Here is a 26,075-nt window from a genome sequence, read left to right as displayed (position 1 = left end):
GAGGGCGAGGAACTCCTGGCCTGGCTGGGAGGGAGGCGGCGGCGGAGGAGGCGCCAATCCTGCTCCTGGTTCAAGGCAAGGCGCCTCTCCTCCTGTCCGCCCGCACGCCCCCCCCCCCCCCGCGAGTCGGGGCTGAAGGAGTCGCAGGTAAGAGGTGAGCCGGGCTGGGCAGCGGGCGGGGGCGCGCGCGCTCGGGAGGGGGGCCCGCCCGCGGTTTGGGGGCCTTGGCGCGCCTGGCTGGCTCCCTCCTCTCGCAGCAGTCGGGCTGCGGGAAGCGGAATGTCCCAGGGAGGGAGCAGGGATGTGCAGCCACACGCAGCCCCTGGCAGCCGGCCTGAGCGTGCACGGCGGCGGCGGCGGCGGCGGCGGCTGCAGCCGCGGGAGCCGGAGCAGCAGCAGCAGCCGGAGGAGCGGGGAGGCTGGCAGGCAGCTTCCCGCCCCCCCCCCCCGTGCCAGGGCAGGGCAAGGCATGGCACGGCACCCCCCCACCGCCGATCCCCACCACGCTAGTCTCGGGGCAGGGAGGTAGGCAGGCAAGCAGGCACGCCCCCAGGGGAGAGGAAGGAGCCGCCGCGATCGCCGAGGTGAGGGCGAGGGGCAGCGCTGTAAGGAGGGCGCAGGGGTCCGGGGGGGAGGCGTGCTGGGGGAGGAGGGGGCGGGGGGAGGGGATCGGGGGCCGCTGGGGACGGGGGCGCTGAAATGGGAGGGGGGCTGGCTCGGGAGGAAGGATCCCCCAGCGCGCGGAGGAGATCCTGCCACGGCGGCCTGGGGCGGCAGATGGGTCTGCCCTATAGCGATGCACCGCCAGAAGCGAGCGCCCCGGCTCCGCTCTCCTTGGGCCCCGCAGGCACCCAGCGGCCTTTCCGGGCTGAGGATTGGATGGGGGAATCCGGAGCACGTGCGCCGCTGGGGGGGGAGCGGCGAGGAAGCCCCCCCCCGGGAGGGGCCGCGCTCCGCGTGCCTTCGGGAAAGGGGCCGCCGCCGCCGCCGCCCTACCTTGGGGTGGGGCTCTCCCGCGAAGAGGATGTCAGCGCGGGGTGTCGGTCTGTCTGGCGCTGGGAGCACGTGGGGCTGCGCGGAGCCGCGGGGAGGGGGGATCGTGAGGGGGTCCCTTCTCTCGCAGCGTGGAGGCGACCTTTCCGAGGCGGGGAACCCGCAGGGTGGTGTCCGACATCATTCCCACCACAGAGCTTCCCCCGCCCCCCACGGGGTAGCAGGGATCTGGGCCCACGAGTGGGGCAAGAATACATGACCGCCGGGAGGTCTGGGAGGCACTCTGGGGATAGCGGGGAGGCCAAGGGCCTTTTTTGGTGAGCCCTCTCCCCGTCGCTAAATAAAAGAGCAGAAGATTATATATATATATAGTATATATTTTACCATCTAATTAATGCAAATTCGAGAAAGCAACAACTTCTATACCATTCATCCCCTAAATCACTGAGGCCCCATTTCACATATCACCCAGAGGCAAGGCAAACCCTGGGTTTGCCACCAGATGCACAAGCAACATGTTGATATGATACATGTAGCTCTATGATGCATGTTGATTCTCCGTATGATACAAGCAGCTGTATGATGCAGGTGGTTGCCACATCCACATGTTACCTTTTTAGGTGTGCCCTTAAAAGGTCTTAAGTGTTCATCTGGAAATACAGTGTGCGCAATTACCGCGGTGGTACTCAGCAAGACCTGGTGATCATTCAGCTTTTCTCATAGCTTTGCTATTGGACCAAGATGATTCTTCTACAACTGAGTTACACATGTTTCCCTGGGTAAGGCAGAGATGGCCAGGATGAAATTAGTGGTGCAGATTTGGGGGTCACCAGAACGGCTAAAAGTGGGATGTTCCAGAGAAGGAGGGAGAATAACATTCACATATGGGAAGGTTCCCCTCCTCTTGAATACATTGCCTCAGGCCAGTATCATAATTAGCCTCTGTAGCTTGTCAGCCTAATAGCTCTTTGACATTATCAGTTGACCTCTAAAGCAGGGAAGCCAAAATCCTATTTACAAACCTGTCTAATCCAATAGAATCCACAGACCCAATCCTGTCCCAGCAAATTCTAAATCCGTCTACCGATCCTCCAGTCAAACAATTCAGTTTACAAATTCTTGATTCAAAACGCTGTTACTCAGTCCACTGACTGCCCAGTAAGGTTGTAGGCCCCATCCCATGACCCCAAGTGCTATTACATGGCCAATAACACCACCCTGATATGCCCCCTACGCACTTTTCATTTATCATATGGCTCCATCTGGTGAACTCCAGTCCAGGTAAAGCAAGGAAGCCATCCAGTTACAAATATAAATACAATCATTCATAATTCCATTTGCTGTCTTCAGACAGTAACTCTTCCCACCCAACCGTGATCCAAGTTTCCCTCCACCAGTTAATAAGAGAGATTCAATTTGTGATGTTGCTTGAGCGACACCAATAATCCTTCAGCATGCTTCAAGGTATTTAAATAGGCACATATGCAATTTTAGTATGTGGAAACAATTAGGAAAAATAATTGCTTTATGATGGCCTAGAACTCCAAGAGATCATATCTCTGCTTTGGAGACTTTATTGGGAATGGAAAGGAGAAATGACCTTTTCAATGACATGTGGTATTCAGTTGGGGTTGTAACAGCTCAGGAGCAATTGGCTGCCAACTGTTCATCCTTAATCCATAAATTATTTTATAAGATTCACAGGAATCACTTTGCCCTTCCCTGATATTCAGCAGCTGTTCAGCAGCACAAAGCACCACAACACAATACTTTGGGGTAGGAAGTGAAAGAGAATCTTCTAACCAATTGTAACAACAGTGGGACTTTAGGGAAATAGTAGGGTACAGTTACTCACAGCAGAACATGACCAGGATTCTATATAGGCTAATAAAAATAACAGCCTTTAATCTTCAGACATAATTAGAATCTCTTGTTTGAAAACTCACCTGAAATATCCTTTCAGTAGGAACACATTCTGTTTCACTGGAGTTAGCAGCTCTGACAGAGATGTCATTCTCTTGTAGCCATATTTCCATTTCTTTACATTGGGTGTTGCTTCCAGGTATATCTACATTACAAACATACTTCAGTTTTATGCCAGTTTAACTATCATGGGTTCTCTAAAGAATCTTGGGAATTATAGTTCAATGTTGTTGTTGTTCAGTTGTTCAGTCGTGTCCGACTCTTCGTGACCCCATGGACCATAGCATGCCAGGTCTTCCTGTCCTGCGCTCTCTCCCGGAGTGTTCTCAAGTTCATATTCATTGCATCGGTGATGCTATCTAGCCATCTCATCCTCTGCCGTCCCCTACTCCTTTTGCCTTCAGTCTTTCCCAGCATCAGGGTCTTTTCCAGAGAGTTTTCTCTTCCCATTAGGTGGCCAAAATATTTGAGCTTCATCTTCAGTATCTGTCCTTCCAATGAGCACTCAGGGTTGATTTCCTTTAGGATGGACTGATTTGACCTCCTTGCAGTCCAGGGGACTCGTAAGAGTCTTCTCCAGCACCACAGTTCGAAAGCATCAATTCTTCGGCGCTCAGCCTTCCTTACAGTCCAGCTCTCACAGCCATACATTACTACTGGGAAAACCATAGCTTTGATTAGACGGACCTTTGTCGGCAAGGTGATGTCTCTGCTTCTTACTATGCTGTCTAGGTTTGCCATAGCTTTCCTCCCAAGGAGCAAGCGTCTTTTAATTTCATGGCTACAGTCACCGTCTGCGGTGATCTTGGAGCCCAAGAAAGTAAAATCTGTCACTGCTTCCATTTCTTCCCCTTCTATATGCCAGGAAGTGATGGGGCCAGATGCCATGATCTGAGTTTTTTTAATGTTGAGTTTCAAACCAGCTTTTGCACTCCCCTCTTTCACCCTCAACAAGAGGCTCTTTAGATCCTGTTCGCTTTCTGCCATTAGGGTGGTATCGTCTGCATATTGGAGGTTGTTGATAATTCTCCCAGCAATCTTAATTCTGACCTCTGATTCATCCAACCCGGCATTTCTCATGATGTACTCTGCATATAAGTTAAACAAGCAGGGTGACAATATGCAGCCTTGTCGTACTCCTTTCTCAATTTTGAACCACTCAGTTGTTCCATGTCTGGTTCTTACTGTTGCTTCTTGACCCTTGTACAGGTTTCTCAGGAGACAGGTAAGGTGGTCTGGTACTCCCATCACTTTAAGAATTTGCCACAGTTTGTTGTGATCCACACAATCAAAGGCTTTAGCGTAGTCAATGAAGCAGAAATAGACGTTTTTCTGGAATTCTCTTGCTTTCTTCATGATGCAGCAAATGTTGGCGACTTGATCTCTAGTTCCTCTGCCTCTTCGAAACCCAGCTTGTACTTCCGGTAGTTCTCGGTTCGCATGTAGGTGCTGAGAATTCTGGCAGGCATGGGCAACTTGTGGCTATTGGCCATTGGCTATGCTTGCTAGGGCTAGACCAAAACACCTTGAAGGCTACAAGTTTCCCAACCCTGGGTTAGAGGGAATTGGAGTCAATCCAAGACATTTTGCTGCCTGAGGTGAAGGACCAGATGTCACCGTCCCTTTTCCATATACAAAAGCTGACCAGACTGGAAGTTCAATCTTACTTCCATACTTGGCACGGCACAGCATCCTCTATTACACCTGATGGCAGGAGACACAGAACAGGCTGTGTGACACACACAGCTCCGTCTGCTCCTCACTTCTCAGACCTACTCCCAGAGAAGGCTATTGTACACTGCCTAATGGTAGGGCTGGCCATGGAGGGAATAACTTTTAACTAATATGTCTGTAGTATAGATAAGCGTGTACTGTAAATACACCGTTAGTGGGTGTACCCTGGCATTGGAAGAAGAGTAAAATTGCGACAGCTGGATATACTTTATCTCCTGCCCCAAAGCTTACGAAAACTCTCTCGCGTGACCTGTTGTGTTTAACTGAAGGCTGTCCTTGAAGTAGGAAGGCTTTTCTCCCTCTGTCTTGTGCCTGGTTGCGAGTTTTCTTGAACTTACATTACCAGTTAACATTGATTAATTTACCAATAGTCTCCCATCTCACTGGATTGCTTCTGCTGTAACAATGGTTGCGTTTACAGCCTCAGTGTTTTCAGTATCGTCAATCCCATGTAGCCAGACGTTGTGAGCATTCTCAGCTCATAAAATAGATAGGCTTACAATTATTCTCTTAAGAATCTATTTGCCCTGGTCTGTTGCTTTCTAAGGAACTTTTACAATGATATTCTTTCATTTTCTGAAGCCACAGCTTAAAAAAAATTAACAAACCCTAACATCCAGGATGCGTGTATGTCGGCCAAATGGTGCCTACCTACAGCTGTCCTAATATGTGCAGCATGCCTGCAAGAGAAGTTCACTGGATGCCATTGGCGAGGAAATTTTCCTCGGCTTAGCCCACCACCCTGTATTACTATGAGGATATGACAGAACCCATGTTTGCTGCATGCTTTCCATACAAAAAGTCCCAGGTTTGGTCCCTAGCATCTCCAGGTAGGGCTGGAAAGGACTGGGCTATATAGACCAATAGTCATACTCAATATAAGGCAGCCTCAGATGTTCATAAGGGTAGGATACAAATGTATTACAGAATGAATAAATCTAACCATTTAAAGAAACCATAATACTGGTTCAGATGGATAGATGGCAGATGGAAATGCCCATCAGTTATTCTGCAGGGAGACATGCAGCAATAGGCTAACTCAACATCAACATAGTTTTAAACAACCCATTGGTGAGTTTCCAATGTCCACCTCTGGATCTCAGCCCATATTCACTTGAAGTTCCCCTGGGGGTATTCAACACCTGCCAGAGACAGAAAAGTTAATTATCTGCTCTCCCTTCCCCATTGACTCTACCAGAGACATAAGGAGCATCATTATTTAGGCTGCAATTGTATACTCTTTGACCTGGGAGTAAGCCCTACTGAACTCAGTCGGATTTAATTTCAGCACAGACATACATAGGATTGTGCTGTTTGTCCAGCAACGTCAACCTTTTTTTTAATGTTACAATTTGGACTCTAATGTTCTTATTTTACAATTTGTACCTGATTACCAAAAACCATATTTTTCAGTTGTCCAGCTCGGCACAACTAAAGGTTCACTTTGGAGAAGGAATACAACAAAGTGACACCTTCAAAATTATGGTTTTGATTGAGAATATCCTTGCCATGCATTTAGAGGCGATCTCAGTATTGCATGGGCATGGGGGCAGTTTCTCTTTTTTCCATGAAAAAGGCGATAGGGGTCTGAAGGCAAAGGAGGTAAAGGGACGGTCTTAAGAGCAGCGGTGTATTACTTTTTGAGTGCACAGGGGTCAGCTCTGCAAGTTCACTGTTCTAGTGCATTTAAGCTGCAGGTGGAGGAGAATAGGAACCCCAAAGCATCCGAAGACAGAGTGGTAATGGGACAGCTGGACATACCTATTAAATAATAATGATGATGATGATGATGATGATGATGCAGTTATCAAGTTTGGAATGTGATGTTTCATGATAGCACCGCAGAGGTGCCAAGAAAGTAGTGGTCTGACTTTGCCTTCATGTTCTTACAGGTGACTATCTCGCTAGGTGAGACTGACCATGCTCAGGAGCTTCTGTCTTCAGCTCATGTCCTTGCTTTGGATCCTGGTGGCCCATCACCATTTTACCCAAGGTGAGGATTCGTTAAATGCTTGCTTGAGGACATGAGATCTCCTATTGCAAAAAAAAGAAGAAGAAGAAGGGAGGGAGGGATGGACTCATTCTGCCATGGTACAAAGAAGCCTTTATTTAACTCTCTGTGAGTGACTGGTCTTGGTTTGGAAAGGTTCCCTATTCTTCAGGTACCAAGTAAACACATTAGCCTAAGCGTACTCCAGGCTGTGGGTGGTTTGACTAGATTGTCCCATATGCTACAGAATAAGGAGGCAAATAGAGTGCATGGTAGTTATGCAGAGTAAGCATCTCCTGGTCCCTGTGCTTCCCAAAAGACCAGAATGGGGAGGGGGTACTTTCTTATAGCATGCCAGGGAAGGAAGGATTTATTATCTGTCACCTCAGGTATGAGCAGGTTAAAAATACCAGCATTCTTTTCCCCCACCTTGTGTAGGAGAGTGATTTTGTGCATGAGATTAGCAGGGCAAGAGAGCATTGTTTACCAGTGCGCACATATGCCTATCTGAGTTCAGGTGGAGAAGAGATCTGTAGTTATGGGCTCCCACAATGTAATCCAGCATGAGACCCCCTGTGGGTTTTCCTCGTAGTTGTACCTGGGCTGACAGCAGGAGGAATCTTCTTTGATTATGCACAGAGGAGATTATAGTAATACTAATAACAGGGTTTCTGTAGCGCTTCTCTTATGTCATGGAATGAGATTGTTCATTGTAGGAAGCATCCAGAAGGTCATTGGAAAGGAAAACACCATTCCTAGCCTCACAGCTTTGCCAGCTAGCGGCACAGTTCTCTGTTGGATTCATCCAAGTGCCAAAGTAGATGTTACAAGCCAGGTGTGTGTTTCTTTCCTTGTTGTTTTGTTTACTCCAAAGTAACCTTGGTAGGATCTGAATGGAGGAATAGCTTTGGGGGGCAGAGGGGACGGGATGGGATGGCTTAACCCTTCCCACTCCTGCTGTTTTTCTGCTCAACCCTCGCATCACCTGCTTTATCGCCCACAGGGGGAAGTTACCTGTATCTTTTCCTATGCAGGTAAAAAAGCAGCTGGAGGCTGATTTTGAGTGGAAAAAAGGCAAGAGGGGGAAATTCTTAAGCAGCCCTCCCACCATGATCTTCTGCTCAGATTTGGGGCCTACTGAGGCTGCTTTGGGTTAAAAAAAAAAAAAGCATAAGGGGCAGTAACACACAACTAACCTGTAACATCTGATTGCCAGCGTTTAGGAAGTTTGCTTCTTGGCATTTTCCCCAGATGTCCTATACCTGAGCGGTGCTTCCCCTCAATCCTGTGTTTTTAGGCATGCGGTGACACCTGCTGGACACTCTGTGAAAGGCTTTAAAAATATCCCTGATAACAAGCCACGCCTGAGGGCCAAACAATTCGATATGTTGAATGTGTGATCACCTTTGTCTGTCTATACTAAAACAGCTGTGGAGATCCCCAATTTGGATTGCGACCATGCCATGGGAAGGGGTGGTTTAAGGTTTGAAATGTTTAACGTTTTCCCCTGCACCATTTTCCTGACTAAGGGCACAATCCTATCTGGATGCTCGTCAGCCTCCGAACTTGGAGGCTGATGGGAATCCTGTACAGAGTGGGAGGAGTGCGGAGGTGATCTTCCCCTCTGCGCTCCCCTTGTTCTGCAATTTAGCTAGACCGGTGTTTTCGCCCTTCTAGCTGAGGGATCAGGGAGGGGGAGGGACAGAGGCGGGGGAAAGCTAGGGGCAACTCATATTCTAACTTCCCCAGGCCCCTCCCTGCCCACCAGCACACCCCCTTTCCCTCTTCTCCAAGATTACATTTGCATGGGGGGAGGGGAGCTTGGACTCCTGGGTCTAAGGTCAGAGTGCTGTCTCCAGCCTCGGACCAGGAATCCAAAAAATCCTATGGCCCTCCCAGACATTGTCTAGGGGCCATAGGATTGCTCTCTAGAATGCCTCCCTACCAACTGCTATTTGCCGTAGAGGAAAGCTGCTATTTGTACCCATAGCAGCTTTCCTCCCAGGGCAAATAGCAGCTTTCAGAGGCAGTTTCTGTCAGGAAAACAGTATAGGGGGAAAAGCTCCTCCCCCATGCCACAGTCCAGATTGGATGCCCCTCTGGTTCCTATTTTTATTTATTTACATGTATATATTTATGATACACAAATTTGATCACAGCATTGAAGATACTGCCTAGCATAGCCCTGCAGTTATGGGTATATCTACACCACAAACCTATACTGGGTTAACAATGGTCCCTACGCCAGGAAACTCTGGGAACTGCAGTTCTGTGAGAGGGTCCCAGGGAATCTCTACTAGTAAGTGACCAGCCCTGTCACTAAACTGAACTTCCATCGATTCTTGAGGGAAGCCATAATGTATGAACAGCTATAAAAGTGGTGCATGATAATATGGCCTACAACAGCCTTCCCCAGCCTGGTGCCCTCCAGATCTGTTGGACTGCAACTCCCATGATTTCCAGCCAGCATGGCCATTAGCCTTCGCCAGCCTGGTGCCCTCCGGATAGCTTGGATTGTTGCAGCTGGAGGGCACCAAGTTGGGGAAGGCTGTCCTATGAGGATGCAATCCAGCAAGCATCATTGGGCCCTGGGTTGCCACACACTGCACAGCACAAGAAACAAACAGGACGGAGATGGTTAGCCAACAGTGGCCTTCAGGTGTCCATGCAAAAGGCAGACAGAGGGTAGGAGGGGGACACCAGCCTGGAAAAAAGGATCACGAGGACAAGCAAAAAAGACTGAGTGGGCAGGACCAGGGCATGGCTCAGTTACATCCTTGGAGACGTTTACATAATTAAAGAGAAATCAATACCTTGGAACAGTTCTAATTGTCATCTCAGGTGGTGGGACTGAGGAGTGGAAATATTGGTGGCCTCCAAGTTGAAAGTGGAGGAACCCACTCCAATGGCAAGACTTTTCCTCAGCTGCCGTTGCTTTGTCTGTACATTTCTTTCCCTGTGTATACAATTAGACTATCGCAACGCGCTCTATGTGGGGCTGCCCTTGTGCGTGGCTCAGAAGCTGCAGCTAGTGCCAAATGCAGCAGCCAAAATGCTCATTGGGACATCCAGCTCACACAACATCTGTGTTAAAAGAACTGCACTGGCTGCCTATTAGCTACCGAGCCACGTACAAAGTTATGTTATTGTTACGCAAAGCCCTACAACTTGGGACCAGGATATCTAGGAGACCACCTTCCCTTATATATACCCAGCAACCTATAAGATTGTCAGAGGAGCCCTTGCTGGTCATTCTGGAATTAACAGAATGTCACCACGCAATACCTTGATGGTGGGCCTTCTCAGTAGTGGCAGCCACCCTTTGGAAAACCCCTGTAGGATTTTTCTCTGTCTAAACATGCATAGGAGTGTGCCCTGAGAAGAACAGTGCTGAATTAGACTAAAGGCCTCTCTAGTCCAGCATTTTGTTCCCACAATGGCCAACCAGATGCCCCAATGGGAAGCCTGCAAGGAGGACCTGAATGCAATAGCATCCCTTCTTCCATTCCCCAGTAATTGGTACTGAGACACACACTACCTCTGATACTGGCGGGAGCATATAGCCATCATCACTAGTAGCCATTGATAGCCTTATCCTCCATCTAACCCAGTATTGTTTACTTGGACTAGCAACATCTCCCCAGGGGCTCAGGCAGAGGTCTTTCGTATCATCTGCTACCAGACCCTTTTTGCTTGAGCTGCTGGACCCTGAAGCTGAGACCTCCTGCAGACAAAGCATGTGCTCCGCCATTGAACTCTGGCCCCCTGCCCCATTGGGCTATCTGGAAGCACTGTTGGCAGATCTTTGCACAATTGATGCCATGAGACATCGCTAGGTACCAACCTTTTGCAGTTTTTTCTCCAGTTTGATATTCCTTTGTCCATGTGACGTTTTCATGCAGACTTCAGAATGCCAGCGTGTTACACGGCCCTTGAATGCTGTGGGGATGCCAGCTCCTCTGATCCCCAGTCTGGCACAAGTGACATTCCAGTTGCTGTCCCCTGGAGCTCAGAACTCCGATTCTAGGCACTCCTAGGGCCAGTTTGCAAGATCAAAACAAGCCACTGTGGCTTGTTGTGAGCTGCAGCGCGTGCCAGGCGCGATATACATGATCATAGAATCATAGAATAGTAGGGTTGGAAGGGGCCTATGAGGCCATTGAGTCCAACCCCCTGCGCAAGGCAGATCACTGCCTGGCTGTGGCTCATTATGTTATCCGAACCCTGGCGGCATGGCTTGTTGGAGGGCTAAACAACCTTCTACAGCCCATGGGTTATCTGAGGGTTGTTTAACCCTCAAAGAAGCCATGGTGCCTGGGATCAGACAACACGATAAGCTGCAGCCGGGCGGTGATTATGCAAATCATGCCTGGCACACACCGCCATGTGCCATGGCTCACAACAAGCCACCGTGGCATGTTTTAATTCGTGGTGGCTTGTTTTGATCGTGCAAACTGGGTCTTAGGATCTGTCTATGGATTACATTAATAGCATGGCTTGCAGCCATGTCAGAGTATTGTGGGTTTTAAAAAATTAATGCTAGGTGCTCCGTAGAATTTCCATCAGGACCACAGTGCACAGGTTGGGCAGGCATAATCCCCCCCACTCCCTGGTCATGATCCCAAAGAAAACCAGCTCACACGCGCGCACACGCACATACACTACAGTTAGACTTAGAATAAATGTTCTCACTGGCACCAATGGGAGCTTTTTTTCTCTAAATCTAACTGCAGCAAAGGAAGGCAGTTAGGATTGCATCTGGGAAGGGAAGGGATAAACCTAATCTCCCTGCATGCTGCAGCCCCAATGGATGGGGGTGGGGGAGAGACCAAGAAGTTTTTTTTAAAAAAAAATTGATATGGCTGCAAGCCACTCTATTCACTTAACCTATATTAGTGTAATACCTTTGTTAGGCCAACTCAAAAATTAAAAAAAAACTGTGCAAGCTTTCGAGATCTCCAGATCTCGTTGTCATGTCAAATCTTACAAAAAATGAAGTTGGTGTGGGGTGGTGAAGGGGAGATAAGAGAAAGAAAGAAAAAAGGCTGACTTGGTGTTGAAGTCATGATGTCTGCATAGTCAGAGTGTTAAGATGATATAAAGGAGGAGGATTTACAGTCATTCAAATTGTGCTCACCGGGTGATGTGATGGTTTCAGGTTTTGGTGCTGGTAGGACCGCTGGGAACAAGAAAGTAGCAGACAATTGTTGATCCTCCATTTTTGAAACTATAAAATCCAGCTGTTAAATCAGAACTGTCTCTATCCTAGATGAACCAGACAGGTTCCTTGATCAGTAGAAATCAGAGGAAGAGATAAACTTGGCAGTCCCTATATTGACAAAGATGGAGATTGTTTTAAATGCTGTGCTAGGTAAAAGAAAGTTAATAAAAGTGAAACTGGGTAGCTTCAGTTTACCTAGTAGATGGAGGGAATGGACCCTCAGAGAATAAAGTCCCAGCCTCACTTGGTATAAAATCTTCTTCTTCCAGTGTATGGTCCCACTGTTGAACAGCAGGTCATACAAAAGCAAAGGTAGCCATGTTGGCCACAAGAAAAACCCCAAAATCCATATTAGTGTAACATTTTTATTAGGCCAACTCAAAGGTTGCAAGAATGTGCAAGAAGTTGAGCTCTACAGATAACTTCATCAGGCAAGCTGTTACAAAAAGCAGGTTGGTGGAGGTTGGAGAATAGGAGAAAGCAAGCAAGCAAGCAGGCTGACTTGATGTTGAAGTCATAATGTCTGCATAACCAGAGTCTTAAGATAATGTGTATCTAGACTCTTAAACACTCTAGCAAACTCTTCCCAGACCTTTACCAGCCTAACCTATTCCCCCTGGGGACCCCAGGTATACCTCCTCCCCAAGAAATCAAAGGGGTGCCAGATTGATTGGTGTTCCCAGAGGTAGAGAGAATACCTCAATCTTAAGCAGGTTTTCTCAGTTCCTCACTCCGTAGCCATACGGAAGGATGGCCATACAGAAGGATAAGATAGGTAGTATGAGAGAACAGAGAAAAGTTGCTTAATAAAGCAAATCAATATGCAAGAGCCTAGGCTGCTCCTGTTTCCTTTATATGTATCTGTTAATCCAGTTCTCATTGTAGAACTGAATACACTAACCAGTCAGGAAAGGCGCTGATTTATTGAAATTAGGGGGAAAGAGTAGCGTGTTGCTTATTGTGAGTAGTTTGTGTTGATTTTTTCATTTTGTTTCATTAATGTGATCGTGTATGCTCTTGTCTGAAGGTACGCTGACTCATCTGTGTTATGAATTTTTTTCAAAAGGACTTAGGTGTTCCGTATATTTGTACACCGAGATCTTAAGAACATAGGAAGCTGCCTTATGCCGAGTCAGATCAATGATCCACCTAGCCCAGTATTATTGACACTGACTGGGCTAGGTGACTCTCCAGGATTTCAGGCAGGATTATGTCTTAGCCCTACCTGCAGAAGCCGGGGCTTGAACCTGGGACCTTCCGCATGCCAAGCAGGGGCTCTACCCCTGAGCCACAGCATCTCCCAATTTTGCTGCTGTGTTAATCTGGTCATGACAAACAAGCAAATTGCAATGAAAACTATATTTAAGGAGGTGGGGTTACAAAATATAATGCATCCCCCAGCTACACAATATAACACATCCACTCTTGGGCAAATGCAGTTCTTCCATATCAGAACCTTAAGGGAAAGATATCTAGACAGCATGCAACGAATGGCCAGGAACTGTGTATTTATTGATCCTGCTGAAAGGTCTTGTGATATATGGGAGATAATGCACAATTGGGAAAAGTATGTGTTTGAAAAGAAAATGGGACTGTATACACTCCTGTCCTAATGCAGCGATTTTTGGTGGGCACAAGGCGTTCTGCTACACATACACATGGGCATATGCTTTGTCATTCACTCAGTGGAGAAAAGAGCTCCATACGCGCAAAGAAATACCTGTCTGAAGCTGCTTCTTTCCATTGAAGTGAATGGGGAATCATACTTACACTGGAGTTCCATGTGGGCACTGGCGTCCAGTACGTTTTGTTTGGACAAACCTGCCAAATATGGAACCTTACCATAAGTGGATCTGACACTCCCATCCTATGCCGGCTGATTTAACTTAGCGGTACGTTTCATTCCTGACTTCCTTGTGCATAAAGCCCTGCTCTCTGCTCTGTCTTTCAGGTGATGACTGCAATGACCGCTGTAACTTGGCTCATGGCAGCTGTGAAGAGGATGGCAAATGCAGGTAAAACAATATTTGGAAGCTGTTGAAAAGGAGGGTTATTCAAACACTGCATCACTCCGACCCTGTGCATTCTGTGCCCCCAAAACCCAATGTTCAGTGCCCAGTAAGCTGCAGTTTTTACTTCTGCAGGAAACAGGGCCCATGAACCGTGCCCAGCCCTCCACAGCTCAGATTTTAGGGCCACAGACTTCAGGTTACTCTCTGCTGTAATGGGCAGGAGGGCAAAACTGCAGTAACATTGAATATACTTCCCTCTTGGGGCTTGTTGTGAAACACTGTGTGTGCAGTAGCTCTTTGTTCTACTCTATGCATCCATGCTGTGATCCTGGCAAGGCAAAATTGCTTATGAGACTTGGCCGGCAGTGGCAATCATTGGAGTGGAGTGCTTACCTGTGTGGGGTGCTCTGTCCTGGCACCCCCAGTTGTTGTGGGGGGGAATGGAGTTTGGTACTAGATGTTTGTTTCTGGAATTCCAAGGCAAAATATACGTAAGTGTTTGAGGCAGAGAAGGGTCAGCAATGTTGTCAAGGCCCCATGAGTGTTCTGACAGGTGTTTTGGCTTAGTGGTTAAGACGCTGAACTGCAGAGCGGAAGGTCGGCAGGACAGCAGTTTGAGACCTGAGTGCCGCGTGATGGAGTGAGCTCCCGTCTTCAGTCCCAGCTCCTGCCAACCTAGCAGTTCGAAAGCAAGAAATTGCAAGTAGATAAATAGGTACCGCTTCAGCAGGAAAGGTAACAGCGTTCCGTGCACCTGGGTGTTCAGTCATGCCGGCCACATGACCACGGAAGCGTCTTTGGACAGCGCTGGCTCTTCGGCTTAGAAACGGGGATGAGCACCACACCCTAGAGTCGGACACGACTGGTTGGGGACGCCTTTGCCCTTTGTGAGCTCTAAGTGTGCATGGTATGGGGCCAGAGAAATATAGCCACATACCTACAAACTGAGTTATAGGCTCCCTGTGTGAGGTTTATATACTGGTGGTGGTGTGCTGTGATTGGGTGTTGGAGTGATACTGTATCCTGTGCTCTGTCGTGGCAACATGGGTAAGGTGGTTGTCGATGCAGGGGTGGCTTTGAAAAAAACAACTCCCCCTCCCACCCCTTATTGAAGTCAAAGGGAGGGAAATTTCTTGCACCACATCTGGGGCTGGTATAAAGTTGCACGTGTTCTAGGGCACACTCTCAAGTTTATGTCAGGCAATCACGAAGTTCAAATAGGCCTTGTCAGCACTTGCCACAAACGGGCTGTGCACCCTTGAACATGCCCCTGCATTTTCTATAGTGCACAGGGGGTTCTGCAGCATACATGCGGGGATTTCTCAAAAAATCACTCAACACATAACAGTCTCCCTGAAGGTAATCATTTAGCACATTTATATCCTGCCTTTCTTCCATCATGGAATTCATATATGGGGTTCCCAGGTGGCATCCCATCCAAACACTGACCAGACTCAGACCTGCTTAGATTCAGCAGACATTATGAACTGTCATGCCATGCCTGTCAAAGTAGACCATCTGAAAACCACGGCTTGATTAGAATATAAACCTGGGAACATTGGTTATATACTCTTTATTACTCTTTCCAGTTTGCAGCTATGAGCAGGCATTTCTGATCCACCTAAGAAGTAATTTCTTTCAAAACAAAATCTAGGGCCCCAGCCTGCCTGAAAGCCATACCTTTCAACTTTGATGCCTCCTGCCTTTCTAGTCATAGATAAGTGGGAATGGGCCATCATTCCTCATTGGCACTCTGCAGAGTTCAGGCTCATTCTCTTTTTATTACTACTTTCACACATTCCTTTCAAGGCTGAGTCATGGCAGTCGAAAAAGATAGTGAGCCATGCATCTAATTTCTGCAATTCCAACAGAGGGCTAGAGTGCGCTACTCATTGCTGAATTACAGTTGATTTAGCCTCCTGCAGCTGCGTTGCATTTTTTAATATCAAAGGTGGCCCAAGGATAGCTGGTGGTCCCCTGGCCAATTCAGGCACTAGTGAATTGTGGATATTGGCCTAATCTAGCGCATCATTTCTTGTGTTTTTAAGTAAGAGAGCGTATTCAGGATCACAGATTAGTTATGTCTTAAATGTTAAGAGATTCTGAGCGTGCGCTATCGCTTTGTACGTTTAACACACAGTGCTTGACCAAGGGATCGCTATCGAGCTGTCTATCAATCTATAATTTAAAGTAGACCTCAAAAGAAGGGAGCCCATCACTACCTAGATATCAGAGATTCCATACTGGTACAAACAACCTGTGTTTGTGCAGTTAAAGATGTACAGGTGTACAGAAGGGCAGATTTTGCCACCAAAACTGAGCGTAAATAGAAAAGAAGGATAGAGACATGTTGATCCTCTCATTGGTCATCAGGTTTGTCCTAAATAGACCAAGGTGGTCTGTCCTAGAACTCTCATTTGAACCTGTACAGATCGCGCCTGCACTCCTTCAGGATGGCAGCATATTGATCTGGGGTCCTGATTCCATCAGGGCCCAATCAAAATAGATTCTTTTAGATTACCTAGATGAAACAAAGCCACTTGAACAAGAGGATGACATTTATTGATAGAAAATGGATGCAGAAAGAACAATGCAAAGAAAGCTCACACGTCTCATCAGCCAATGAGGCTGCTGCAGCTAGGTGTCTATCTGGGCTCCCAAGATAAATGAGAAGGCGTTCTTAGAGCCACAAGTTTCTCCAGGCTGGTAGTGTGCTTTCTTCCATGGAGCGAGACCAAAGAAAAAAGCCTGCGAGTTGGATTTTATAGGTTTCTCTCAGCTTAATTCAGGAGCTGACAGGCTACCTCTGCCCATCGCAGAGAGGGGGCTCTTTCCTATGGGAAGTGAAACCTATCTTATCTTCCAGGATGATATAGTCTAGCTGACCACAGGGGTTTCTCCATGACAGCGGAAGGAGATGGAAGGAGAAGCCAATCGTGGCTTACCTGGATTTTTTAAGGAGCCGGCTTTGGTCCGCGCAGGGCTCCATGAGCAAGTGTATCGCACCAGTAAAAAGTTGCTTCACAGAACATACTTCTGGGTAGAGTGCCAGGGGTTGGAGTGAATGTAATCTGATGGGCAGGGGCTGCTCAACCAATAAGAGAGGGCCCCCCCTTTCTCCTTTGATAAAATCCTGGGAGGTTTCCTCCCCTGTATCCATAGAAATCACTCTCTTTCTCTCCCTCTTCCCTACTTCCTTACAGCGACAATCATTATAGGAACACAGTGTTGTCGCTGCCGTGCTGCGATCAATCAAAGCTTCAGAGCATCAAAGCTTTGACATTAAGGCTTTCTAAATGCTTTATTTTGATACATGGGGATCTCAGTAACTCCGGGAGTATGCATTTCAGGAACAAGTCTCGTTGACCACAATGGGATTTACTTCCAAGTAGACACACATATGTTTGTGCTGGGAAAGGAGGGGAAACAAAGGGAGGGGAACCAGCCCCCTTTCTTACCTAATGCTGCACAGGAATGAAGGTCTGAATTAGTTACTTCTGAAGGCAATAAACCAAACAACAGAGAATCGCAGCTTGGGGAAAGCACTTTACAGCCTTTCGGAAGTTAGTGCTTTAAAATGGGTTATTTCAATTGAGGGGGTCCTCTGGTGTGTGCATTCAGGGGACAAGCCTCATTGACCACAATGGGAGTTACTTCTGAGTAGACACTAATTGAGTTGTGCTGGGAAACACAGGGGCAGAAAGCACCTCTCCACTGGGGTCACGGTGAAAGGCACACCACTGGGCGGGACTAGCAGATCCGAGGTAAATGTGGGGGTTGGCACACTACAGCTATACCATGGAGAACCTGACTTAAGGAAAAGAATCGGACTTTAAGCCTTCTCAGGAAATCCAGTGTTTCCCTGATAAGCTCCGGGGTGGCTGCTGGATGACCATGACAACATATATCCCTAATGACCTCCAAACGCAGCCAGCTCAGAGTAAATCGCTCATGGAGATACCCCACAAAACAGCTGTAAGGTGAAAGCTGTAAATTACTGGCCTGTGTGAAAGGCCCACTTAATTAATAAAGCTGCCGGTTAAGCCAAACTGCACAGGTCTCTAGGTGGCTACCAACAGCGTATAGGAATGCTGTGAAGTCCACCTTATTGCTCACCAACAAACTTACTACAGGCAGGAATGTGCAATTCTGCATTTTCCCTTGATATTAAGGGAGTGGCAGACGACCAAAATCCCTACTCCGCAAGTGCTCATGAACAGCGCATAAAGGAAGCCACACCTGCAAAGCTTGGGGACAGCCTTTTGGCATGGAATAGCTCATTGCTGGGTAAACACAGGACTTGCATCTAATTTAGCATCAGTTAAAGGAATAGGAAGGAGCAAATACCATACAGTTCTCATGAATCACTGCTGCTGTGCTAGTTTAGCCTGTGGTAAACTGCACCACCGGCAGTGAAACTGACTAGTTAGAAGGCCCTGGGGCAATCAAGGCTTGCAACAATATTCCCTTGGTGCATACTTCCACTTTGTCATTGTCGTCCCCTCAGTATTTTCTCCATTTACATACAAATATAGAAAAATTGGTTTTAGGCTTGGATATCTGCTTAATTTCACAAATGAAAAGTAGCTTGCTGTGCACCATTCTTACAGCCCAATCCCAAGTAAGCATACAGTCAGGGCCAGAAATATTGGAACAAGGATAACTGTTTTGGCAGTTGGCCTCTGTACACCACCACATTGAAGCTGAAAGGAAACACACCCAGATGGGAGTGAAGTCAGGACTTCCAGCTGTAATTCAAGGGGTTTGACAAAAGTGGGGCACTAAGCATTCAGGAAGTACAGCCAGTGGCATGCACACACCCCCATCGTTGGTGGCTCATAAGTAATGGAATGAATGGCTGACAAGCAGCTACATGGTCAGGTGTGGCCTGTTCCCTGGGTACCCCATGACCAATCAAGCAGATAAAAGGCCTGGAGGTGGTTCTGAGTGTTACATTTGCATTTGGTAGCTGTTCACTGGAACTCCCAACATGAGGCCCAAAGAGGTGCCCATGTGAGTGAAGGAGGCCATCATTAGGCCGAGGAAACAAAATAAACCCATCAGAGAGATAGCAAAAACAGTGGGAGTGGCCAACACAACAGTTTGGAACATCCTGAAAAAGAAGGAATTAACTGGCAAGCTTAGCAACAGCAAAAGGCCTGGAAGACCACGGAAGACAACTAAAGGGGATGACCGCAGAATTCTGCTCATGGTGAAGAGGAACCCTTTCACAACATCTAGCCAGGTCAAGAACGCTCTTGCGGAGGTAGGCATGTCATTGTCAACATCTACAGTCAAGAGACAGCTTTATGAATGTAAATAGAGAGGCTTCACAACAAGGTGCAAACCACTGGTAACGCTCAAGAACAGACAGGCCAGATTAGCCTTTGCCAGCAAACACCTAAAAAGCCCTGCCCAGTTCTGGAATAAGATTCTTTGGACTGATGAAACCAAGATTAACTTGTACCAGAATGATGGGAAGAGAAAAGTATGGAGAAGGAAAGAAACAGCTCATGATCCAAAGCATACTACATCATATGTCAAACATGGCAGAGGCAGTGTTATGGCATGGGCATGTATGGCTGCCAATGGAGCTGGGTCACTGGTGTTTATTGATGACCTGACTGCTGATAAAAGCAGCAGGATGAATTCTGAAGTGTATAGGGCTATACTTTCTGCTCAGATTCAGCCGAATGCTGCCAAACTGATAGGGTGCCGCTTCATATTGCAGATGGATAATGACCCAAAACATACAGCCAAAGCTACCCAAGAGTTTCTCAAGGCAAAGAAGTGGGATGTTCTTCAATGGCCAAGTCAGTCACCTGATCTCAACCCAATAGAGCATGCTTTTCACTTACTGAAGACAAGACTGAAGGCAGAAAGACGCACAAACAAACAGCAGCTGAAGGCAGCTGCAGTAAAGGCCTGGCAAAGCATCTCGAGGGAGGAAACTCAGCATTTGGTCATGTCCATGGGTTCCAGACTTCAGGCGGTCATTGACTGCAAAGGATTTTCATCCAGCTATTAAAGGCGATCCTTAAGTTTGAAATGATGTTGGTTTGTTCCATTACTTTTGAGCCACCAACGATGGGTGTGTGTGTATGCCACTGGCTGTCCTTCCTGAATGGTTAGTGCCCCACTTTTGTCACACCCCTTGAATTACAGCTAGAAGTCCTGACTTCGCTCCCATCTGGGTGTGTTTCCTTTCAACTTCGATGTGGTGTACAGAGGCCAACTGCCAAAACAGTTATCCTTGTTCCAATATTTCTGGCCCTGACTGTATCTAGGATTACTACAGCTTCAAGATCCAGTTTGGCACTGACACACACCTGTTCCCTCTGAAAGTAATTTAGATACTACTGGGATGGGGGAGGGACAGAGACAGAAGCATATTTCACACTGCTGATCTTGCAAAGCCCAGAGTATCACTGACCTGTGGCAAATCTCTGAGGTAGATGCAAATACTGAGGAAGCCTTATTCTTCTGCTGTGCTTCTACCCATCCCGCACATCTGTTCAAACAGAGATAATTTTCTCGCAGGCCCCACACAACAATTAGAGAGATAAGCACTGGTTGTTGGTTGATGGTCTTCACCAAAACTGGTGGTACTCAAAGGCCTGGTTCACATGTAATGACAACTGAGTATGGGTTGAGTATGAGGTGTTGAATTGTGGGCTGTTGTAGCAAACCCCGCAGTATGGTTTAACTGTGTGTTGTTAACCATGAACAACCCAGAGTTCACAACCCAACAGCAAACCATGGGCTCTCTTCCTTGGTTGTTTGTGGTTAACAACCCATAGTTAAACTTTAATGCAGGGTTCGCATGCAATGGCAACCCATGATTCAGCAGCATGTAATGACAACCCATGATTCAATGGCAACAACTCAATGACAACCCATATTGAACTCATTCTCAGGGTTGTCATTATGTGTGAACCACGCTAAAGTCTCACCTCTAGTTCTGCCTCTTCCCCAGAGCTCTACCTTCTTGCCCCACTCTAGGCTCCATTCACTTAAGAACATAAGAGCCATGCTGGATCAGACCAAGGGTCCATCTAGTCCAGCATTCTGTTCATACAGTGGCCAACCAGCTGTCGACCAGGAACCCACAAGCAGGGCATGAGCGCAACAGCACCCTCCCACCTATGTTCCGCAGCAACTGGTGTATACTTATGCCCTTCTCGCCTGCCAACCTGCCTGCCTGCCATTACTTTTTGTAACAATTCTCCTAGTATTCTTGTAAGGTGATTGTCCACATTATGCAAGGGAAGCAGAAAAGGCTTGTAGGCCCGCCCACCCCTCAACACCTGACCCAGGGTTTCAAAACGCCACTATTAAATGCAAATCTAACACTCCTGTAAAACTCCACAGTCCCTTTTTATTTTCGCTGCGTGTGATGTGGTGGGGTTTCCTCTGCTCACCCCAACTTTCCTGTATTCTTTTGTAGGTGTGACCCAGGCTGGGAAGGGGATTCTTGCGAACAGTGTGTGAGGATGCCAGGATGCCTCCATGGCACATGCCACCAGCCCTGGCAATGCATCTGTCAAAGTGGCTGGGCTGGCAAGGTCTGTGACAAAGGTAGGTCACCCCGACTGGAACTGGTGGGGGAAATCTCTGGTCGAGTCTGGACAGGGAAGAGGAAGACGCAGTGTGAAAGGCTGCAGCTCTCCTAGGAAGCTGCCTCATAGTACCAAGTCAGAACATTGCTCCAGATAGCTCAGTATAGGCCTGGGGGCCAAATCTGTTCCTCTAAGTGGATGCCCTGCACCCCTTTTCCCCAGCCACTGGTCATTTGGTAGTTTCCTGGCTTTTGTGCAGTTTTCCCCCCCATTCTAAAAGGTTGACATGCCTCTCCTAAGGCTTGTTTCTGCAATAGTGTAACTTGTGTGTCTGAGGTAGGTAAAGCCTGTTCACCACAGAGTTGTCATCTCTTAGCAGAGAACAGGTCTAATCTATCTCTGGCACTTTATTTTCAAGACATTTCTCTTATGTAAACTTCATGGTCAGTGAAGAAAGATGCTACCTTGCAGGATACAAATGGTAGTTTTCCTGAATTTCCTTTAACAAATCAATTTTTCAGTAATTTTAATGAATCGGTGCAAAACAAACAAGCCTCAAGTGTCTTCTACACACTGCAGGAGAGAACAGTGGCGTTGAGCACTACTGATATAATAATCACCTCAACCAATGGGAGAGCATTTTTATCTGCTTGGAAAATCTGAATCTTTAAACAGGTTTTTACAACAAAATACTTCACCTAGGACCAAAAAAATGCAACACTAACTAATGACTTGCTTAATGGCATAATACTACTAAAAGGACAATGTGAGATTTAGGAGAAATTCCTATTTGAAATGTGCCCATTGGCCCAAAAAGGTTAGGGACTCCTGGCTTACCTGATATAAGGCAGCTTCCTATGTTCCTATAAAGGACCCTGGTCCTTCCTTGCATCTGGCCACCCTATCCTGCAGTTTTTTAAACACAACCTCTAGCATCACTGTAAATACAAATACCATAAAGCAGGGGTGGACAGAAGGTAAATCTCCAGATGTTTTGGACTTTAGCTCCAGGAAGCTCCTGCCAGCATGGCCAGTGGTCAGGAATGCTGGAAGTTGAAGTCCAAAACATCTGGAGACCTACTTTCTGCCCTCTACTGCCATAAAGAATTATTTCCAATATTTTGGATGGGGTGGGTATCGGATGTGAGAAATCAGCCCTTGAATATCTTCACTTCTGATCTGCGTTTTCTCCTTTTCAAAAACTTGTTTCAGATGTGCACATCTGTGAGCATCAGACCCCATGCCAGAATGGAGCCCAGTGTGTCTACGACCGTGATGGGGAATATTCCTGCCTGTGCCTCGAAGGCTTCCATGGAAAGGACTGCGAGCTGAAGACAGGGCCATGTGAGAAAGCAGGGTGAGAGATCCTGGCAGAAACAGATGGAGGCAGGCAGGAGGGTCGCACGACGGCAGGGCTGCTCTAGCTTGGTCACAGTACATTCCCCTCCTCGAAGAACATTCTGCTTGAGTCACACCAGTTGTGGCCAAGGGTGTGTCTATACTGTAGTTTCCTGACAAAAGGTTAACTCCATTTTTGCTTTTGAAAGTGTGAACACATTGGGCCTGTTTGCACATAGTTAACCCCCAATTTGCTGGGTTGTATGCTACGTGTGAGCCACTGCTTCTTTGCATATTTGACTTCCAATAAGGGGTTATTGTGGGACATGTGAACCTATACACTATAGGTTATTCATGAGATAAGCAACCCAAAGTTAACCTAAAAACTAATCAGAGGTTATCTTTCGGTCGTTTAACCCACAGATAACCCATAGTGTCCAGGTTCTCACGTCACACAACAGTCTCCAGTCAGGTCAATCAGAGGTTATTATGCAAATCAGTAGCAGCTCGCATGCAACATGCAACCCAACGTATGGTGAGTTACATTCACTGTTATTTGTGAATTGGGTCATTAAATTTTACAATGGAACTTATGGGGGTTGAGTTTCTACAACATGCTACAGCACAATCCATAAGGTGTTGTAATCTGTCTCTGGTTTCTCCTTTCAGGTTTCCATGCAAGAACGGTGGACTGTGCCAGGACAAGAATGGTTTTGCTAGCAACTACACCTGCAAGTGCCTGGCAGGATTCATTGGTGCACATTGTGAGGTCGACGTAGATGACTGCCTGATGCGTCCCTGTGCCAATGGTGCTACCTGTGTTGATGGCATGAACCGCTTCTCTTGCCAATGCCAGCCTGGCTTCGAAGGGCGTTTCTGCACCATCAATGTTGATGATTGTGCCAGTCAGCCATGCAGAAATGGGGCCAAGTGCTATGACCGCATCAGTGATTTTGACTGCTTGTGTCCCGAGGGCTTTACTGGCAAAACATGCGACCTCCTTGCTCCTGAACCAACGTGGGTCACCGCATTTCAGCCTGATCACAAGGAGCGCAATGGTGCTGTGAAAAGTACAACCAGCAGTGACCTTTGGACGGCTCAGTCTGAGCCGGTCAGGGTTGTGGTTACTGGCAAGCGAATCACTAACTACAGTGAGAAATCAAATGGGGGAGGGCTATTAATCTCCGTGAAAGAAGTGGTGACTCAGCAGGACTCAGGGCTGAGTCAGTCACAGCTGATTTTAGTGCTGGTGTTTGGGCTGTTCACTGCCCTGTTGGTCTTGGTAACTGTGTTGTTGCTGCTGAAGAACTGGCAGAGGGGGCGCCGGAGGTGCCAAAGCCCCTCCCAGTCTGCAAGGAAACTTCAGGACCAAGAGTGTCAAGTGGGAATGTTAAGTACAGTCTTGATAGAACCCAGGAAAACAACAGAGTTGTAAGGACCCAGAGTTGGAGCCTGGCCGACCTATATTGACCCACCAATGATTCAATTAATCCTTCAAGCCGTGTCCTGGAGGCCGTTCTGGCTGCGCATCTCCAAAGCACCAAGGGCTCTGGCAGAACTTAAGGATGTGAGTCAGCAGGAAGGAGGATGTCCTTCTTGGAAAGCAGAGCCCTTGAATGCTTGCAGCTCAAGCTACTGGCATGGTGACATCATCTTCTCAAGGCAGCCAAGGAAGTACTGGGTTCGGAGGATAACTCGGGGTTGGAAACAGCAAGCAAAACGGATGGATATCATCCTGCATGCACTTAACGGGCATTGCTAGAATGAGGCCAAGCGTGCCAGAACAGGTTGTTGGAGCTGAAACTTGGTTAGGCCCGTAGGCATCTGGTAATGCTTGGTCAGAGTCATTGGAGGTGTCATATTGCCCATTGACTCAAGGGGGCTTAGAAACTGCTCTGTGTATGCCCTGCCTCTAGAGCTCTGGCATAGACAATATGGGATTCCCCATTTGGCCTGGAGGCCTTCAGTCTGTTTCAAAACCATAAGCTCGCCAGAAGGTCTGGGGGTGCCGTGAGGCGGTTTGCTAACTAAATTGATTGTCCGGGATCATGTCTTTCCCATTCTACCCTATCCTTTTTTCCATCTGGCTGCTTATGCTTGGAACCTCTTAAGACAAATTCCATGTCTTTCCTTCTTCTTACACCAAACAGTTTCAGGAGGTTTGGTAGTATCCTATTTTCACATCACGCTCCTTCACTAATCTAGTAGCTCCTCATTTCTGCAGTGTGTCAGGAAGGGGCAAAAGCAAACACAAAACCGGTATCCATTCTCTGTCTCCGATTATTAGTGTGAGAATAGTGTGTGACACTTGCCAGAATAGACATGTATGAAGCTGGAAATTGACGTCTGGCTTACTCAGTGTAATCCCAGTTCCAAGGGCTAACTTCTCTGTGAGAACAAACTTGGGAGTGATGCAGAAGCAAACATAATAGCACTTTTTAAAACCATGTGAGGGGTTAGATTCCTCATACATACATAAGCAGGATGCAGGCTAACTCCAGAAGCTGTGCTAGCTTTTGTGGAGGCAAAAAAGAAGACATAGAGCTACGCTAAAGTTTTGAGGCAAAAAATATGCTTTTGAGGATGAAAAGCCCCCCCCCCCCCCGAAACCCTGTCTCTGTTTCATTCATTTGCACCTGTTTGGAGCCATTGGCTCTTCACATCTGCTGCTCCTTGTCTAATGGAAAATCAGAAGCTGCCTTATACTGAGTCAGATCATTGGTCCATCTAGCCCAGTATTGTTGACACTGACTGGCAGCAGCTCTCTGGGTTTTCAGACAGCCTTTACTTAGCCCTACCTGGAGATGACTGGTATTAAACCTGGGACTTTTTGCATGCAAAGCATGTACTCTACCACTGAGCTGCAGCCTTTCTCCTTCCCTAAATGGTAGTAAAGGGTAATGATGTAATTAAAACAGATTTGGCTGTTCCCACTCTTGACTGGCAAAGTAGATCCCATACAGCAGAAACAATCTCACTTCAAATGTTCTCATATTCTGAGCTGGAGTCAAAGGTTGGCCTCTCTGGGCGAAGCCTGAGGCTCTGGCTTAGGTGAAATATGCAGAATGTTCTTATTGACCTCAGCTGCTCTTTTCCCTTCATCCCATGTTAGGTATACACGAGCATCCCAGTTCCGTGGTTAAGGAGCTACAGGTTGTGTGTCTGGAAATGCAACTTGAGTTCAACAAAAAAAGTGGGGTGGGGTGGGGTGGGCGGGCAGGAATTTCACCAGAAAGATTATTTTTGTAATACACAGTTGATGAATGGTGTAACTTTATAAAATAAACACAAGAACTAAAATACCC

The 26,075-nt window shown here is 47.3% G+C and overlaps 1 protein-coding gene across 2 annotated transcripts; it reads left to right on the top strand.

Annotated features, from left to right (window-relative positions):
- On the top strand, positions 1 to 26,075 carry DLK2 (delta like non-canonical Notch ligand 2). Of its 2 annotated transcripts, none has more exons than XM_084828422.1 (6): positions 1 to 185; positions 6,564 to 6,643; positions 13,813 to 13,876; positions 21,321 to 21,451; positions 22,645 to 22,789; positions 23,440 to 25,290. In XM_084828422.1, the coding sequence occupies exons 2-6, from the start codon at positions 6,571 to 6,573 to the stop codon at positions 24,203 to 24,205; spliced, it is 1,179 nt and encodes a 392-aa protein (XP_084684548.1). In that variant the 5' UTR covers positions 1 to 185; positions 6,564 to 6,570; the 3' UTR covers positions 24,206 to 25,290. The 2 variants fall into 2 exon arrangements, with proteins under 2 accessions (XP_084684548.1, XP_084684547.1); XM_084828421.1 differs by having other exon boundaries at positions 144 to 584; positions 6,543 to 6,643; positions 23,440 to 26,075.

This window comes from Heloderma suspectum, chromosome 1, assembly GCF_057233095.1.
Source record: "Heloderma suspectum isolate Gila_16-S chromosome 1, 16-S_ref, whole genome shotgun sequence".
NCBI lineage: Eukaryota > Metazoa > Chordata > Lepidosauria > Squamata > Helodermatidae > Heloderma > Heloderma suspectum.
Note: the sequence above shows the minus strand (reverse complement) of the source record. Positions and strands in the feature narration are given on the sequence as shown.